The 19,380-nt window shown below is 38.2% G+C and overlaps 2 protein-coding genes and 1 pseudogene across 3 annotated transcripts; 1 reads left to right on the forward strand and 2 right to left on the reverse strand.

Moving 5' to 3' along the window:
• Positions 1–2,618: 2,618 nt before the first annotated feature.
• Positions 2,619–7,886, reverse strand: LOC308394505 (5-hydroxytryptamine receptor 3A-like; annotated as a pseudogene). Its single transcript has 8 exons — positions 7,860–7,886; positions 5,963–6,131; positions 5,823–5,862; positions 4,594–4,700; positions 4,178–4,331; positions 3,874–4,033; positions 2,834–2,926; positions 2,619–2,732 (listed from the first exon to the last, which is right to left on the reverse strand). The product of its transcript is annotated as a 5-hydroxytryptamine receptor 3A-like (transcript).
• Positions 7,887–9,552: 1,666 nt separating this feature from the next.
• Positions 9,553–12,170, forward strand: LOC308393969 (uncharacterized protein). Its single transcript, XM_080878051.1, has 3 exons — positions 9,553–9,756; positions 9,949–10,011; positions 10,362–12,170. Exons 1-3 carry the CDS (start codon positions 9,655–9,657, stop codon positions 11,472–11,474), a joined length of 1,278 nt encoding a protein of 425 aa, XP_080734177.1. The 5' UTR covers positions 9,553–9,654; the 3' UTR covers positions 11,475–12,170.
• A 62-nt stretch (positions 12,171–12,232) lies between these two features.
• Positions 12,233–18,483, reverse strand: LOC308393970 (uncharacterized protein). Its single transcript, XM_080878052.1, has 10 exons — positions 18,331–18,483; positions 18,080–18,142; positions 15,842–16,252; positions 15,575–15,635; positions 14,552–14,640; positions 14,032–14,324; positions 13,526–13,749; positions 13,041–13,241; positions 12,737–12,926; positions 12,233–12,484 (listed from the first exon to the last, which is right to left on the reverse strand). Exons 1-5 carry the CDS (start codon positions 18,430–18,432, stop codon positions 14,582–14,584), a joined length of 696 nt encoding a protein of 231 aa, XP_080734178.1. The 5' UTR covers positions 18,433–18,483; the 3' UTR covers positions 12,233–12,484; positions 12,737–12,926; positions 13,041–13,241; positions 13,526–13,749; positions 14,032–14,324; positions 14,552–14,581.
• Positions 18,484–19,380: the final 897 nt, after the last annotated feature.

The following is a 19,380-nucleotide window of genomic DNA, read 5'->3' on the forward strand; positions in this document are numbered from 1 at the left end:
TTTTTATATTTATCTTCTTGTTGTTTTGGGGGGTTTACCTAAAATTGTCATTGCTAGGTTAAGCTAATCACCTGGTGCCTTTAGATCCATATTTAGACTCCCATATAATTGTTTTATAAGATGCAGTTTTATTTCCAGTTGTAGTGCTCCTCAATGAAATTGTTTCTTTAATAGATTGATAACACATTGTTTTCAACCCATTAACGAGTTTTATATTTGTGAAATATTTAATAATGCAGTTATGGAATACGTTTTATGGGACAGTAATTACAAAAACCTATCATGAGAATGAGATCAAATTCTGCCAGTATGTCTGCTTTAATACACGCTCTTTTCAGTCAGATATCTGTGGTCCTTTACTCAAATATGAATCTGTTTAAGAGTGTTGCAAATTGGCAATATTGACAATAACAATAACATTTAAAAAAAACTCAATATTGCATTAAATTAATAATTACCCCCTTAATTCCTAGTGAAGCATTAAGGCTGTACTTAGTTTTTGTTAAATAAGCATGACACTCTGTTTTCTTTTTACCATGAATGCATAAGCTTCATAAACTGCACCACTAAATGAAAGCAAATAGCTGCTGCTTTCAGCTGTATTACAAAATAATAATTGCAAAATAACTGACAAGAAACAAGGGCAGGAAAATGGTCAGTATGATGGATTACATATAAAGTGAGTTTCAGACTCAGCACCCAGCTGAAACTAATAAAGTCACATGCTGCCCAGTCGGTGCTGTAGGAAGATATGCTTGGAGCATTTAATACACTAAAATACTGAAATTGAAATTTCTGTTTCTAGCTGTAATTTGTCCGAACGCGATATGTTTGCATTAGTGTCATCACTATTACTCAGTAACAATGCACAGCATGAATGCATTAAAACCTGCTGCTCTAAAATGCATTCCACTGAGACACATGTAGGGATAATGCACGACAGGGCTTCATGGTATAAGAAGATAAGCTGAAAGTCAGTATTTCAATGCTGAGATAAGCAGAGAGCGTCTTTTAGAACTTTAGGTAAACTATGGCAAAATAAATAAAAATAAATAAATATGCAGATGGATAGAATAACACAGCTACTTAAGAAATCTGTGACTGAATATAATTCCAAGCTGTGAGAGGAATATTGAACACCACAGAAACACCCTGCTCTCTCCTCCACCGGTGCTGATGCTGCCACTTGTGACAGGCATACCATGAGAGACACTCCATCAGTTAGCGGTAATATGTGATCACACCACACTGACCTCTGGGAAATTGAGTCTTTAATCATGACATCCCCAGACCCAGACTCCTGCAAAATTAGCATTCCTCAGATGCAATCTAATCTAGCAGCTTCTCCTGCCAATTCATCCAGAGAGAGGACACTGTTTGACTTTGTGCCATGTAATGTCAGTGCAATTCTGATTGATGAAAACAGCCGTGGGAGGCTGAGAGATGTGTCTCGGTTGGGTGTGAGAGTGATAAGCAAGGTCCTCTGTGTGGTTTGTATGATCCTAGTAAATATTCACACCGAAAAGCAAGAATTAAGAATAAGCAATTGAAGCAGCTCTGATCTGAAATGTACATAACAATTCCTCATCTTAATAATACACTTAATGTATGTAAGAAAATGTTAATATTTAAATGTGCAGTGATTTTTACACATGCTGCTACGGTCCCTGAATCTGTGGCTCAAAGGTGCTCGAAATATGGGATGACACAACGCTGCTGCCATTCATCAAGCTTTCAATAAAGGGAATGTAGTAACTCACAAAAGGACAGACAGAAACAAAAAGAGATGGGAGCCCCAGCTAAAACAAACAAAATATGAAGAAAACCATGACCCAGCCACATAATTCCGGCATCTCCCCTAACGTAATCCAGAAAAACAAAACTAATAGCAACCAGGACCAAAAACAGTATTGACTGCAACTCCAACACAGCCTATGATACTTGATAAACAAAGCTAAAGCACTGGCAAAAGGAGGAAGCTGGTACTGATGAAGATCAGGTAGGGGTGGGGGTCATACTTGTTATTAATCTCTGGCTCTCTTCCACAGCATGTCTTTTGTCCCATCTTCTATCTCTCACCCCAGCCGGATGCAGCAGATGGCCCCGCCCCTCCCTGAGCCTGTTTCTGTTGGAGGTTTCTTCCTGTTAAAAGGGAGTTTTTCCTTCCCACTGTCGCCAAAGTGCTTGCTCATAGGGGTCATATGATTGTTGGTTTTTTCTCTGTATGTATTATTGTAGGGTCTACCTTGAGGCGACTGTTGTTGTGATTTGGCGCTGTATAAATAAAACTGAATTGAACTGAATAGTGTGGTGTGGGTGGACATGGGAGGGAGGGGCAGGTAACGCAAAAAATAAAAAATCTGGAAGGGGTCAAATACATTTCCATAGCACTGTATTTATTTGTGATCCATGCCAATTACCACGACAGTACGCCAGTTATGTTGTTTTTTCATCTTTCTGTCACCTAATTATGTTGCAAACAAATTATTTCATATCCAGATGCTCATTATTGTAATGAAGCTCGTGACGATAAAGACGATGTACAAGCCAAACAGCAGACGATCGATCACTGTTCCAATCATCTCCCACTCCTGTGCAGCTTTGGTCCCTTGAAAGCATTAGTCCATCTGAAGTCGGATGGCTGTGAGATCTCTGCTTAATCTCCTCAGTTCATCCAGAACCATCTCGGAAGCTGGCACTGGTTTTACTGGAAGTGTAACACTGTAGATGCTCTGATTGTCCGAGAGGTTTGTGGCACTGGTGTTCATTGATAGTGCTGTCAAAAATAAACAGCCAGTGAAATGCTATGATAAATTGAAAAGTTAAGCATGACCTTGTTGAAGCTGAAGAGGTCCACTGTGATGAGGAAACAGCTGGGGATCAGCAGGTTCACCACATAGAGAACCGGTCTCCGTCTTAGCACGATCTTGGGACGAGACGCAGGTACAAACCTTTGAGATTTTAAAGGTTTTCTCCTCCACAGTGATGTGAGACATTGATACATTCACACAGATTAGTGGCTAAAGGTGGTTCTAACTACTGAAAACAAATTTTTGTATATGTCACGGCTGGCGGAGAGCCGTGTGGAGTGGAGGAAAAGGAGGACCCAAAATGCAGCAAACTGATGATACGAGTGACGTTTATTTACAGGGTGGTAGTGGCAAAAACAGGCAATGAAGCATGAGTAATTACAAACGGAAACCTAAACTGGGAGAAACTAAGTGACAAACCTGGGACCATACAAAAGGGGTGCGGGGCAGAGAGACGCAGAGACAGGAACACCATAGAACGCAGACGAGCCGACAAAGAACACAGACCGACACCCACTAAATATACACACACAAGGTAATCAGGTAATCACACACAAGAGGGAAGAACAGCTGAACCTAATACACATGAGGACCGGAGGAGACAAGCTGAACACAATGACAACAGACACAGACTTTCAGAACAAGACAGGAAATCTAGACCCGAACCGGACACAAGGGGGGAGGACACAGAATAGCTAGAACAGAGGAAAATAATCACAAAACATAAAACGCTGGGTCAAAATGACCCAGGACCATGACAGTATAATAAATAATGACAGGAAGATAATGAAGATGCCATGCAGTCTTGTTCATTTGAGATTGTATAAACCTAATTTAAGAATGTGGTGAAACTGAAGTATTTCCAAAAGGGCAGTGCTGCACCACCAGAAAGTGTTACTATAGGGAAGCCCAAAGCTGTCCATAAGTTTGTTGTCATTCCTCAGTGATTAAGAACTAGCACAAAGGAAGTTTTTCAGTGCATGAAAAAGCACTGTTGTGAGCAGCTTTAACAGTTCAAAAATACATAATTAAATAAAAGCATGTAAAAAAAAATAAAGCTTACATAGTACGTGATCTCTGAGTAGCTTCCCACAACTAATTCCAGGGTGGAATCAGCTATACTGATATCGTGAGCTCCCACTCTCCATTGGTCACCATCATGTCTCTGGACTCATTCAGGACCTGTTTGGAAGTTGTGCCTTGAATCATCCTAATATCAGTAGCTAGGTTGATATTTAAGAGCATGGTTTTATTTGGAAATATTAGCAAACAGCTTTGTGTTCAGATATGGATTTCAAATTTGTCGAGTGTGAAGTTCACACTTTCAATAATTTATTTTTAGTTTTTTAAGTTTCAGAAAGCCTTATCAAAGTGTATATCTGCTCCAAACATCAATGAGCAGTTCTGGATATCAAAGGGGAAAGCATAGAACTGACCACTCTGATGGGCTTATCATCATACACATGACCTGTGTTGTACAAGTAGACATAAGGAGTTTTGGTGGAGCTGACTTCATCCAGGCTGGAATAGAATAGAAAAGGATAACAAAACATTTTTAATAATTAATAATAGCAATTTATTTAAAAAAAAAAAAAAACTTTTAGTAGCAAAAATATGAAATGACAAGTCTTTTAAGAGAGCAGGGCTGAAATTACATATTGCTGTCTCTCCAGTAAGCCGTGATTAGGGTTACCCATGTTAATTAACAGTCTGTTCAATGACCTCCACCACTATAACTTCAAAACTGTCCAGCTTGTAGCCAATCAAAATGTGGAAAACTTACAACTCTGCTATTTGAACATCTGGGACATAAAGTTTTTCCCGAGGGACAGAGACTCGTTCAGCGCCACAATCCTTCTCATCCCAGTTCAGTCCCTCAATATCCCACTCCTACATTAAGCAGAAGAAAAGTAAAACTGGTATACAGCCTGCAAATGCCAGTTTAACTGCTGAAATAGAGGGAAATACAACATCTACTACTATACATTTTGTGTAGAGCAGGGTCATGTTAGCAACCCATTAACATTTGTCTTAGGTCTGGCAAAGTTTACTATAGGGCGGGAAAATGTTGCTGTTAATTTCAGCATGTTTCCGTTTACAAACGGAGTCCCATAGTCTACAAAGTCCATCCATCCATCTTCATCCGCTTTGTCCGGGGCTGGGTCGCGGGGGCAGCAGCCTAAGCAAAGAGGCCCAGACCTCCCTCTCCCCAGCCACCTCCTCCAGCTTATCCGGGGGAATACCAAGGCGTTCCCAGGCCAGCCGAGAGATATAATCTCTCCAGCGTGTCCTGGGTCTGCCCCGGGGCCTCCTCCCGGTGGGACATGCCTGGAACACCTCACCCAGGAGGCGCCCAGGGGGCATCCTTGTCAGATGCCCGAACCACCTCAACTGGCTCCTTTCGATGTGGAGCAGCAGCTGCTCTACTCTGAGCCCCTCCCGGATGGCCGAACTTCTCACCCTATCTCTAAGGGAGAGGCCAGCCACCCTTCGGAGGAAGCTCATTTCTGCCGCTTGTATCCGCGATCTCGTTCTTTCGGTCACTACCCACAGCTCGTGGCCATAGGTGAGGGTAGGGACGTAGATCGACCAGTAAATTGAGAGCTTCGCTTTTACACTCAGCTCCCTCTTCACCACGACGGACCGGTGCAGCGTCCGCATTACTGCAGCTGCAGCCCCAATCCGTCTGTCGATCTCCGGCTCCCTTCTCCCATCACTCGCGAACAAGACCCCGAGATACTTGAACTCCTCCACTTGGGGCAGGAACTCATCCCCGACCCGGAGTGGGGTCTACAAAGTCAACTTTATGATTTACTGGTTGAAATTTTTTTTAAAAGCCTTATAACTTAGAATCTATACGTGGTTTCTATTGTCAACATACAGAGAGCACATAGTTAGAACAATAGGCTAGAGCCATTTAAATAGATAACAATTTGAATACATGTACATACACGTACAATGTTCTTGAATAAGTATAATTTAGTGATTTTGTAAGATCTTTTCAAAACATACCAGGACATAAGACATAAGACAGGGTTTGGGCTTTTTCATGCTAAAGACGAGACATATGAATTAGTATATTAGAATCATAAACATTAAGATTACCAAAATGATGACTTTTAATATCTAGTGTGTGAACTGTGTAGACTTACCACTCCTAAAATTCCCACCACGGTGATACTGATGCTTATGTTAAGTGGATTTGAAAAGCTTTTGACAGGACGAATCAGTTTTTTTAGAGAACAAATCTTTGTCAAGCTCTTCGAATAGGGCGACAGGAGTTGGACTGGTGCAGTTAAAAGAAACCACAAAGTCTGAGATCTAGAAAATAAAGAGTAAAGAAAACATAATTATCTTAACTTCCTGCTAATGAAAATAGGCCAGTTCTTTTATTTTTATTGGTATTTTACTCCTGCATAGACAGTAGAGAATGAATATGATCACAACAGTTAAAATCTTGAGATCACAAGTCTGCTGACTTATTCTTTTGGTGTGTACTGAGACATTATGAAAAAAAAAAACAGGATCTGCTGGTGCCACACATTAGGATGAATAAAACTGATTCTGTATAACATAATGTTCTTGGTGAACCTTCTTTTTTGGAAAAGGAAATAAAAGTTATGAAGCAGTATTTACTGTTTAGCAATTTCACTATTGTAACTCTATCAAAGTACAACAGATAATATATGTTAATTTGCATACATAAAAGTTAAGGTGATACTTATTAAGGCGACCGTCTTTCAAAGACTTTGTTGTCCTTGCAGCATGAAACTGAATGTAAGTAAAACATTCTCTTGTCTTACCATGAAGCAGCATGAAGCTGATGATGAGTAGCTCAGCAGCCCTCACCCCTGACATCTTCTGTCTCAGCATTAATTAGCCCTTATTAACATGACAAGTGTCTGATATTATAGATTAAAAAAGCTTAGCCATTGTGCGGATGTCCAAGTGAAATCTGTAAACCACCTGCAGAGACTAATATTGACTTTGCAGTGTGATGCATCTACCATGACACACATGTTCATCCACACACTGTGAGTGTTTGGTTTTAAAACAGGTTTTTAAATCATCTGCACAGCATCCAGAGTTCGGTCTGTTTATCTTAGCTCAGGCGGTAGAGCAGGTCATCTACTGATCGGAAGGTTGGTGGTTCGATTCCTGGCTTCCCCTAGTCTGCGTGCCAAATATCCTTGGGCAAGATACTAACCCCAAGTTGCTCTCCGATGCATCCATCGGAGTATGAGTGTGTGTGAATGTTACTTAGAAAGCACTTAGAAAAATGTGCTGGTGTGAATGGGTGAATGCACAAGTTGTGTAAAGCGCTTTGAGTGCTCAGAACAGTAGAAAAGCACTATATAAGAACCAGTCCATTTACTTAACACTGACCTTTTAATAGAAATTTAATTTATTTGTAGCCTTTCAGAGATCCCCTTTGCTGTCTTTTCTGTAAAATGTGAGTAATGTAAGCAAAATGTTCTCTTGTCTTGTCATGAAGCAGCATGAAACCGATGACGATTAGCTCAGCAGCCCTCACCCCTGACATTTTCTGTCTCAGCATTAATTAGCCCTTATTAACATGACAAGTGTCTGATTTATAAAATAAAACAGCTTAAGCACCATTATATGCAGATAAAGTTGTGTGGATGTCCAAGTGAAACCTATAACCACCTTCAGAGACTAATATTGTTAGGAGTTGGGTTCTGGTTATGTGGTGTTTTTGTCTGTATGTGTTTTTTGGTGCCTCCCTTTTTGTATAGGTAGGCGGGGCAGTGAGTCACTGAACCTGGCACACCTGTTACTCATCAGATGCTTTCCTCAGAAGTGGTCTTTAGGAGCTACCTGACAGAAGACTAGTGTTGGAGTATTGGCGTTTTTTTGGAGCGTCTGAAATTCTGCCCCTGCCTGCTGGAGCCCTTGGATTATTTTGGTGACTGTAAGGAGTTTTGTTTCCTCCCTAGGATTTTGCCTCGACTGGTTTGTTTTCCGTCTGGAGGTTTTGGCATCAAACAGTACCAAATCGAGTGCACTACCTGTGTGTGTTTTCGTCACCTGCATGTCCTGGCTCCGAGTCCCCATTCATACACTGTATATATTTTATCCTTGTAAATACCTCCCCCTCACTGTAAATAAACTGTCTTCACCACAACTCTGCCTCCGTGCGTTCTGCTTTAGTGTGATGCATCTACCATGACTTGATGGTACACACATGTTCATCCACACACTGTGAGTGTTTGGACTTCAAACAGGTTTTTAAATCATCTGCACTTGGGTTTGTATGAGTCAAATACCTGTAGAAAAGCAAATGTAAGAACATGATGACTGGTGTCACAGCTTTTTCAGTTTCAAATAACATAACAACACAGCTGCACAGTTATATTTTGTGCTTTTGTGGTTTGATATTGGGATATTGGTGAGGGTGTAAAGGGCTTGTTTATTTTTGGAACATTTCCATTGACAAGCAATTTTTTTCACAATTTGGGTTAATTCAGTTCTATTTAGTTTTATTTATACAGCACCAAATCACAATAACAGTCGCTTCAAGGTGCTTCATATTGTAAGGTAGATCCTACAATGAGACATACAGAGAAAAACCCAACAAACATATAACCCCAATCATATGGTTAAGGCTGGTTTGATGGAAATAAACCAAAATTGCATATGTATGTCTTGATTTATGGGCCTTTAAAAAAGAACAAACTATCCAGATACAATAGATCTTTTTAAAACAAAAGCAGGAAGCAGTTAAGTTTAAGGTGCTTACATACAGTATATGGACAAGTTGGGTCCCCTACACATTATACCTACAGCAGTTGGTCAGGCATGGATGGTAATATAAAGGAAGGTTTGAGGATTGCAGATCTTTGTCAGAAGAGCATAATTTTGCAGAGAAACAAACTAATTTTACAAAATACAAAAACTACCAGGGTTAAAATTATTAGCCTCCCTGATGCTAATAGCCATTTGTGTATACTTTGGCTGGATAACAGTTTAAGTTGTTTATTGTACTTTTTAATAAGTATAAACTCAATTCAATTTTATTTATACGGCGCCAAATCACAACAATAGTCATCTCAAGGCGCTTTATATTGGAAGGTAAACCCTACCATGCATACAGAGAAAAACCCAACAATCATATATGGGGCGCCGTTTGTAAACTGAAACATGCCGAAATTAACAGCAACATTTTTCCACATTTAGCTCTAAATCTTACAAAAACATGTTTTTTCGAGTCATTTTTTTACAACATTTAGTAAAATATTTGTAACTTTTCATATTTAAAACAGGATTTTAAATGTTAAATCTAAATGCTAAATGTTAAATCTAAATGTTAAATGTTAAATCTAAATGCTAAATGTTAAATGTAAATATTATATTTAAATGTAAATGTTAAATGTAAATATTATATATAAATCTAAATGTTAAATCTAAATGTTATATATAAATCTAAATGTTAAATGTTAAATCTAAATGTTATATATAAATCTAAATGTTAAATGTTAAATCTAAATGTTATATATAAATCTAAATGTTAAATCTAAATGTTATATATAAATCTAAATGTTAAATGTTAAATCTAAATGTTATATATAAATCTAAATGTTAAATGTTAAATCTAAATGTTATATATAAATCTAAATGTTAAATGTTAAATCTAAATGTTACGGGAAACTAAATATTTAGCTAATATGCAAATTTATTGTACGGGTCAACGGTAATACCAAAATAAAAGCTTCAAGAAAACCTCCCGCGCTAAAGTGTGCCGGTCGCGGTCAGGTTCTGTGTTTGCGCTCCTCTTACGGTCACTTTTGACTGCCATGAGCTGCTTCGACTATTCCCTACCAGCATGTCCAGCGATTTAGCTGAAAACATTGGAAGAGCCGTTTTGTCGGCCATCCAACGATTCAGTGGTAATGCACCCTCGACCTCACAAACGCCGCAGCACTTGGTAAGTTTATTGTATAGCATTTTGGACGGGTTGATAGCAGTGTTAGCAAAACTAGCAAAGCTAAATTACTTAGCTAGTCCTCAATTATTTCATTTGGTAGGCAGCAGACAGAGATCGAACATCATACAACTCTATTTATTTATTTATTTGGTAGGTAGGTAACAGTCGTTCTTGATGTAAATGTTTCCTTAGGAATCCAGCAATGCACCTGGACCAAGTAGACCTGCCGTCTCCACTGGGATACCATACTGCTCGGTAGGCCTTCTTACACATATCATTTAGCTGACTAATTTTTGTTTTTTCTTTGGTGTAATATGTCACCTTAAATTAAATCCTGTCAAAGTAATGATTCTGATTCTACATACATTTCATCTTCTTAGGGGTCCATTACTAGCAGTGTCACATCACCACCAACAACATTCACAAGTTTTACGTCATATTTTATTACTGTTTTTGCTGTGAGTGTCTTTTGATTGCTCACTTTCATATTTTAAAACTATTGATAAAATATTACTCTAGCTAATCTGTCACAGTACAATTGCCTCAAATTACCCATCTTTTGTTATAGAATTGTGCTCATTGAGATTTTCTGTGCCGTGTTCTAGGATGGTTACCAAGGAAGGCTTCAGATTTCCAAAGAGGAATTGGAAAATGTTCTTTCCCTGAAAACATCTTTTACTGAAGCTGCATCTATCCTTTCCATCTCCAGGCCCATTCTGTATAAGTTACTGCAAGACTATAATATCTCAGAGTCAAAATTCAATGTAATCAGTGACCATGAGTTAGATCAGATAGTGTCCCAGATAAAAACTGAACATCCAAATGTTGGAGAAGTGATGCTGATGGGTCATCTGCGTTCCAAAAACATAGTGGTTCAAAGATGGCGCGTAAGAAAGTCACTGCGGAGGGTGGACTCGGCTGGTGTTCTATCCAGGAGAAGAACTGCAGTTGCTCGGCGAGTATATTCTGTGCCTCATCCAAATTTCATATGGCACATAGATGGAAATCACAAACTGATTCGTTGGAAGTTTGTTGTTCATGGTGCAATAGATGGATACAGCAGGATGTTGATGTTTCTTCAGTGCTCCAGCAATAATCGAGCTGAGACTGTGAAAGCCCTCTTTACTGCAGCTGTTGGACAATTTGGCAGACCCCTGCATATCAGGACTGATCACGGAGGAGAGAATGCTCAGATTTGGGAGGACATGCGAGCAAGCAGGGGTGAAAGCTCTGTCTTAATGGGAAGTTCTGTGCACAACCAGAGGATTGAGCGTTTCAACCGAGACTTAAACAACAACTGCAGCCGCATTTATGCACCTATATTTTATGAATTGGAATCACTTGGTATCCTAGACTTAGAAAATGCAACAGACCTATTTTGCCTTCATTATGTGTTTCTACCACGAATCAACCGCACTTTGAAGGAATTCAAAGCTGGATATAACAATCACTCTGTTTCCACTGAAGGTAATAGAACTCCCATCCAGCTTTTTGCCTGCGGAACTCATGTGTCTCATCGTCACAACCCAGAACTTTCTACAGCAGAGGTCTCCATACCCTCCTTGTCAAACTCTGAAAGTAGGTTTGTCCCATTAAATGACAGCGATTTACAAGAGCTATATACAAGCATTCACCCTTTTGAAGAAGACAACAATAATGGTAAAACATTGTTTCAACGAACACAGCAGTATATTTTTAACAAACTTGTAAATGTGTGACCTCAACCACAGGATACCAGTGATGTTCTAAAGAGTGATGACACTTAATATTCTTAAATGCTGTACAGCAAATGCAGTTTTTGTACTACTGCAGAAGCCCCTCCCCTCTAGCAGTGATGCCTCCTGCCACATAAGGACTCAGAGTTAATGACTGACAGTGACTCATAGGCTATTCAGAAGGCTACAACCACTTTTAGTTTATGGGTAAAACCAGTTATTCAGATTGAAGTAAAGATCAAATTCACACTGTAATACAGTATAACAGTGAAAATTATCAACACGGAACAGTCAGTCTTTAAATCAATTCACAAGATTATCTACAGTATTGTTTTAATCATTGTAAAGTTGCAATAGTCTTAATAAATGTTGCTGTTAGATGTCTAAGTAATCCTGGCTTGTTCTACAAAGCATGTTTAGTATACTCTGTGCATAAACTGTTTTGAAGTGTCCTTGTTTAAAAAAGAAAAGCTTAATAAAATTATTGTATTACACCAGTGACTTTATTGATTTGTCGTTGAAAATACAGAGTTAGCATTTTTATAAATCTATTGAAGCTTTGAAAATTATTACATTTCAACATTAAATGCAGTCAGAATTTATTTCAACTATCTTGTATGAAGCAAAGTTACTTGAAACTACAATTAATGAACAGGATTAGAGTTAACAAACCCACCATTTTAATTTCACTTTTTTGGAACATGTTTAGATGGTGCTGAATAAAGCTCCATTCATGAGTGCTACTAAGAAGCAGTAATGAAAAGCATCATCATCAGCAATTGTTGTTTCATTCACAAAAAGCTGAAGCTTATTTGCACATGTGTGTGCAATCGGGAGATGTTTGCTTTCATCGTGAATGAATGTTATTTTAGGAGCTGGTTGAAAACCTATGGCTGGAACCTTGCTGCTCCCGGTGGCAAAAGCCAAGATGTGACCAGGCCTCAAAGCCTTCACAAATGCCTCTTCATCCTTGGTAAGAGTCCTTTCTCCAAGTGAGTCTCTCAGCTCTTCATCTAAAAACAAAGAAAAACTACCGTTAACCTGGGGACACTAAAATAGTTAAAGCTTGAGCTAACAACTAAATGATGGCTAATGTTTTTATAAAAAATACAGAGGTTCTGTCTTTGCCTTGCTTGTCAGTTGTAAGCTATCATACATCTTTATTCCTGTTTTGTGTGTGCGCATGTGACATAAAAAGACAAAGTTTTACTTTAGTGTCCCGAATTGTTTCATGGCCAGACTACATTATGTGAATTTCTGCTTACTTTCGACACACTGGAGAAATTCCCGAAATTTGACCACCATCAGCTCCTCTCTAACTATTCTGTTGCTCCCAAGGACAGAATAGGTTGGCCTGAGAACCCCAGCAATTAAACTGGCTGTCAGATCTTTGTCCTCCCCCGATAGGTCAAGCAGAACACGCAAACTGGGGTTCTCTCTCAGGAGTGATAAAATCTAGACAGAAAAGTTTAAATAATGGTTAAATTCCAGTTTTAAATATAAAAAGTAGCTCACTCTAAATGATTATAAAATAATGACCAATTGATACAGAAAAAATATAACTCTCACTCCATAGTAGGACAAGCCATCAGTTAGTTGATCGAAACAGCTTTGCCGTTGCAGAACTGCAAGGTATAGAGCTGCATTTTTCACAAACAGATCTTTATTGGCCATGGTGACTGTGAGTGGAAGACCTTCAACTTGATATCGCCATGAGTTGCAGCAGCTGACTGCTTCCTCCAAATCATGTTGAGTTGTTGCATTTACAACCTAAATATTTAAGAAAAACACTTTAAATGTTTGTTTTTTACCAGTGTACACAAATACTGCAGATGGTTCATTTTAATTGGACTCGAAACGTTTTTGTTTTGGTTTATTTGGCTGTATTTCACCAATATTTTTTTTTTTAACAAAAAGGAAACAAATTGAAAATATAATACATGGAATTGCCTCTAATAACCAAAAGTGTATTTATTATATATTATAAAAGAAGACCAGAAGACTTGTGAATATAGGAAATATTACAATATTCTTGTTATAATATTGCAATTCACCTTTTTCAGATTCTCTCTTAACTCAGGGTCACCTATATCATCCGGTGTTAGGTGTACTTGAAGAATGTCTCCTGACACAATGTAGTCTACTACATGTGGAGAGAGAAAGGCAGGTGCTTCTCCACCTTGCACTATTATCGTGGACAACATCCTGCTAATGGTTCGATATACTCCATTTTGCAAGTGTAGGATGTTAAATTTCAGTGTGCATCCATTTGGTGTAGCTGAAAAATAACACACAAAAAAGTATATTCTGTACAGACCCCAAACTGATATCTTGAGATTGACAGACAAAAATGTATTACTTTTTTTTTTTTACTGTTTCAGACACACAGAACATAACAGATTTATTATCTGTAGTCATTTATTAACTTGTTAATGTTCTGTCAAACAATGTTCAGATCAGGTGGTTGTTGCGTTTGTAACATTATAAAAACGAGTGTCGTCAACAAGCCTTTAGGCCTTGAGTAAGTAAGTTAGTTAGTTTGACTGCGAAATCCTATTACCTTCAAAAGCACCACTGTCCTGAAAGATGGCCTTCACCAGTAAACGGAAAAACTCCCGCCTTGGTCCCCCAAGGTCAGCAGCATCTTCCTCTGTATCATGTTCATCGCTTGCAAATGTGACATAAAGCATCTCACAGCTTTCTGCAAACTTGGGTCTCTTGAACTGACGCAAAGCAGTCGACCACACATTGGCTCGACTGATATGGAGTTGTCTTGTTCCTGGTGTAATGACTTTCTCACTATGAGCTCTAAGAAGACCTTCAATTTCTTCTTTGCTGAGCTTCTTAAAAGACCTATATAAAAAAGGGACAATGACAAACAGATCTTGGGGAAAAATGGAAATTTGCTGTACATTTGACTCAAGTGCACAGAGTTACAACATATAATTATGTTGTGATAGTCCATATTAAATTAGTCAGAAATGAGCAATTACCTTTGTAATTGTGTAACTGCAAAAAAATGATGCAAGTAAAGATGCAAATAAAATATTCAATTATCAAAGGTTACTTTCAAATCTTACCTTGAAATATGGTAAGTCTATCAGACTCTTCTAGGAGGCTACGCTGAATTGCCTCTTCAAGAGCTTCATCTTCCTCCAGAAAAATAGGGCTAAGTAGATAAGAGATATTAGAAATCATAAAACATGTCAGCCTTGAAGAATTTCTCACACTACATCATTAAAAAAAAAAAATAATTAAATGTAAATCCTAAAGTTGCAGTCATTCAGCAAAAAAAACCCAAACATGCAAATTGGAAACTTGCATCAAAACAATATCCTAAACAACATCTAAAATGAAGGATTTCTTTAACTCCTAGACAACAGCTTACACAAATTCTGCCACATTATATGGAAACATCTGCTGTCCCTCTGCCTGTCCCTCATTTTCACTCTCTTGAATGCAGCTCTCTGTTTCCTGATGCTTGGCCTTACTTTCACCTGGTGTTGTAGACAACGCATGATGCACTGAACAAAGGAAAGAAGGTCAGCATGACTTGCTTCATAATGTTAACAGCCTTTATATATCCTTATATTAGTTTAAGTGAAAGTTGGGCACATATTCCTCCTTGGCTGTAATCACCTGTGATAATTCGTAAACATTAAAATGGTAAATGGCCTGTATTTGTATAGCGCTTTTACTAGTCCCCCCTAAGGACCCCAAAGCGCTTTACACACCCAGTCATCCACCCATTCACACACTGGTGAAGGCAAGCTACAGTTGTAGCCACAGCTGCCCTGGGGCAGACTGACAGAGGCGAGGCTGCCATATCGCGCCATCGGCCCTTCTGGCCAACACCAGTAGGCGGTAGGTGAAGTGTCTTGCCCAAGGACACAACGACCGAGACTGTCCGAGCCGGGGCTCGAAACGGCAACCTTCCGATTACAAGGCAAACTCCCAACTCTTGAGCCACGATCGCCCCAATCGGACAAATTAACGATGCTCTCATCAAACAAACCCCCCAGGAATTATTACGCACTGCAGTAACAAAATCTAACTGGTCATCGAGCTTAGAACCTCACTAGGTTTTCATTCACGTCACATACCTCGTCTTCTCCGGCAGACTGGACTTTCAAAGTCACTATCAGACAGCTCTTCTGGTTCCTCCTGAGGGAAAAGAAAGCATGTTCTACATAAAATCAAATACAGTTGCACCAAATCACTGGTAACACAGAGGCACATGGCTGCACTAAAAACTGTTTACACCTGCTGAAACTGCAATATTAATTAATACAATTAATAAAATTATATTAAGGGAACAGACTCACTTTTTAGACAATAAATATTTCTGCACTGCAATATAAAACGTTTACCTGTGCAGGTTTTTGTATCCCTGCCATTATATAGAGGCAGGTGGTGGAACAAATCGAGCCAACTTCTTTCTTGCTAGAAACATTTGGTTTCATTAGTCGTTTACATCCTCTAATTGTACTCAAATACTCAAAAGGGAATGTCTGGCCAGTTGACAGTGCAAATGTTCTTCTGAAGATTGCTGTTATTTCTTCTCTAAGTTGTGCTTCAGACCAGTCAGATGTAAAGGAGATCTTCCCAATAAGGCCATCTTGTGCTAGTTTTGCTCGTGAATCTCCTCTCGGTATGAGAAACGTTGATGCTGAAGACAAGGGCAAGCACACAACATCTTTTGTATAGTGTTTGCAGGTCTTGTTTTTTCTCACAAAATGTGAGCGCGTAGCATGAGCTTGAGGAACTGATGGAAGAGGAACCTGAAATGAATTCAAACACAGATACAGATAGATACCTATGCATTACAATACATCCGTAAGGTTTCTGTTATCTGTTCATTAAAAACAAACAAACAAACTGTAGACTCAGACCATCTTACTATTGTCTACCCATTACACAGAAAACTGAACCTTTTGTATCTTGTAGATTAGCATTTGGTGATTGTTGGTCAAGTTGGTGATTCAGTTCCCAGGTGCTCTAATCTAGAGCTCCCAATGAGTTTATCCAACTATGACTGTGTGCGAATGTTGGACAGAAAAAGTGCTTGTATTAATCTGTGCATGTGAATGGGTAAATGAGATCTGTTGTATAAAGTTCTTTGAGCACTCAATTAGAGTAGCAAAGGCCTGCAATTAGGTCAGTGTGTATTTGGACCCTAACAAGTTTTATTTTGTTGCCCGTTTACTGAAACATATTCCAATCAAAATTATATCATGGACATGATGTGCAGACTCAGCTTTAATTTAGGGTATCCATATTAAAATGATGATGTCATTACCAATTAAGCAGATAAAAGGCCTGGAATTGATTTGAGACGCATTTTGAAAATTTTACTGTGAACAGACAACATGCGCTCAAAGAGAACATAACAGAAAAAAGAAAATTAAGAAATTAATACAGCCACTACAGTGACCATCAAAACGATGAAAAATATTGACGTAAAATTTATTTTGCGACACCACAGAACAAATGATAGCGTATAATATGAAATGATAGATGTTTTCATATTGTCATATCGAACAGCCCTAATACAGAGGGTTCACTGCAAGGTGCAAGCCACTCATAAGCCTCAAGAATAGAAAGGCTAGAATGGACTTAACAAAAAAAAAAAAAAAAAAAACATCTAGTAAAAGCCAGCTAAATTTTGGAAAAACATTCTTTGGACAGATAAAACCAAGATCAACCTCTACCAGAATGATGGCAAGAAAAAAGTATGGAGAAGGGTGGAACGACTCATGATCCAAAGCATACCACATCATCTGTAAAACATGGCAGAGGCAGTGGTTTGGGCGTGCATGGCTGCCAGTGGCACTGGTAGTGTTTACTGAATATGTGACACAGGACTGAAGCAGCTGAATGTGTTCAGAGACATACTTGTCTGCTTAAGTCCAGCTAAAAGTAGTCACATTGATTGGGCAGCATTTAATAATAAAGATGGAAGTTGACCCAAAACATACAGTCCAAGCACCCCATGACTTTAATAAAGTAAAGAAATAGAATATTCTTGAATGGCCAAGTCAGTCACTGGATTTTAACCCAATTGAGCACACATTTCAGTTGTTGAAGACTAAATTTAGGACAGAAAGGCCCACAAACAAACAGCAACTGAAAGCCAATGCAGTAAAGGCCTGGCAGAGCCTTAGTAAGGAGGAATGCCAGCACCTGGTGGTGTCCATGACTTCAAGACTTCAGGCTGTCATTGCCAACAAAGGGTTTTGAATAAAGTAATAGAAATTATCATTTTATTTTCAGTTATTTAATTTGTCTAATTACTTTAGAGCCTCTGAAATGATAGGATTGTGTTTACAAATTAATTTTTCCCTCTCACATTTTTATGCATTCATTTAGTCCAACCCACTGAATTAAAACTTAAAGTCTGCACTTCAACTGCATTGGAGTAGTTTCATTTTTAATTCATTCTGGTAATGTACAGAAGCAACATTAGAAAATGTGTCTGTATCCAACTACTTATGAACCTGACTGTATATCAAAACCAGTCAGCTAAGATAAGATAACATACCTTTATTAGTCCCACAAGGGGAAATTTCATGATAAATGAATTAAATGATATGTGTAAGAAGGCCTACCGAGCAGTATGGTATCCCAGTGGAGACGGCAGGTCTACTTGGTCCAGGTGCATTGCTGGATTCCTAAGGAAACATTTACATCAAGAACGACTGTTACCTACCTACCAAATAAATAAATAGAGTTGTATGATGTTCGATCTCTGTCTGCTGCCTACCAAATGAAATAATTGAGGACTAGCTAAGTAATTTAGCTTTGCTAGTTTTGCTAACACTGCTATCAACCCGTCCAAAATGCTATAAAATAAACTTACCAAGTGCTGCGGCGTTTGTGAGGTCGAGGGTGCATTACCGCTGAATCGTTGGATGGCCGACAAAACGGCTCTTCCAATGTTTTCAGCTAAATCGCTGGACATGCTGGTAGGGAATAGTCGAAGCAGCTCATGGCAGTCAAAAGTGACCGTAAGAGGAGCACAAACACAGAACCTGACCGCGACCGGCACACTTTAGCGCGGGAGGTTTTCTTGAAGCTTTTATTTTGGTATTTCCGTTGACCCGTACAATAAATTTGCATATTAGCTAAATATTTAGTTTCCCGTAACATTTAGATTTAACATTTAACATTTAGATTTATATATAACATTTAGATTTAACATTTAACATTTAGATTTATATATAACATTTAGATTTAACATTTAACATTTAGATTTATATATAACATTTAGATTTAACATTTAACATTTAGATTTATATATAACATTTAGATTTAACATTTAACATTTAGATTTATATATAACATTTACATTTAACATTTAACATTTACATTTAAATATAATATTTACATTTAACATTTACATTTAAATATAATATTTACATTTAGAATAGAATTAGAATAGAATAGAATTCAACTTTATTGTCATTGCACATGCACAGGTACAGGGCAACGAAATGCAGTTTGCATCCATCCAGAAGTGCTTTAGTGATATAGATATATTACAATATATATTAGCAATAATATAGATATGTGAGTATATTACAGAAATGGGTCTATTATGGTATGTTATAATGTACACGGTATGAAGTATGTTGTGAATATTCTATAACTATAAGTATGTACAGGCTGTAGTGAGTACAAGCTATGTACAGGATATGAACAGGATATAAATATGAAAAACTATACAGAATATGAAATAAATAACTTTACAGAATCTGGGATATACAGCTATACAGAAATGGGAACTATGCAAGTTGTAAACAGTTGTAGGATTAAAAATTATCGAATGTACAGAATGATTATTTACACAGAGCTATACAGTAGTGCAGTTAAGATAAGTGAGGGTGTAGATAGTTTCTACAGAGGCTAT

The sequence above is a fragment of the Rhamphochromis sp. 'chilingali' genome (assembly GCF_963969265.1).
Source record: "Rhamphochromis sp. 'chilingali' genome assembly, chromosome: 3".
NCBI classification, from domain to species: Eukaryota; Metazoa; Chordata; class Actinopteri; order Cichliformes; family Cichlidae; genus Rhamphochromis; species Rhamphochromis sp. 'chilingali'.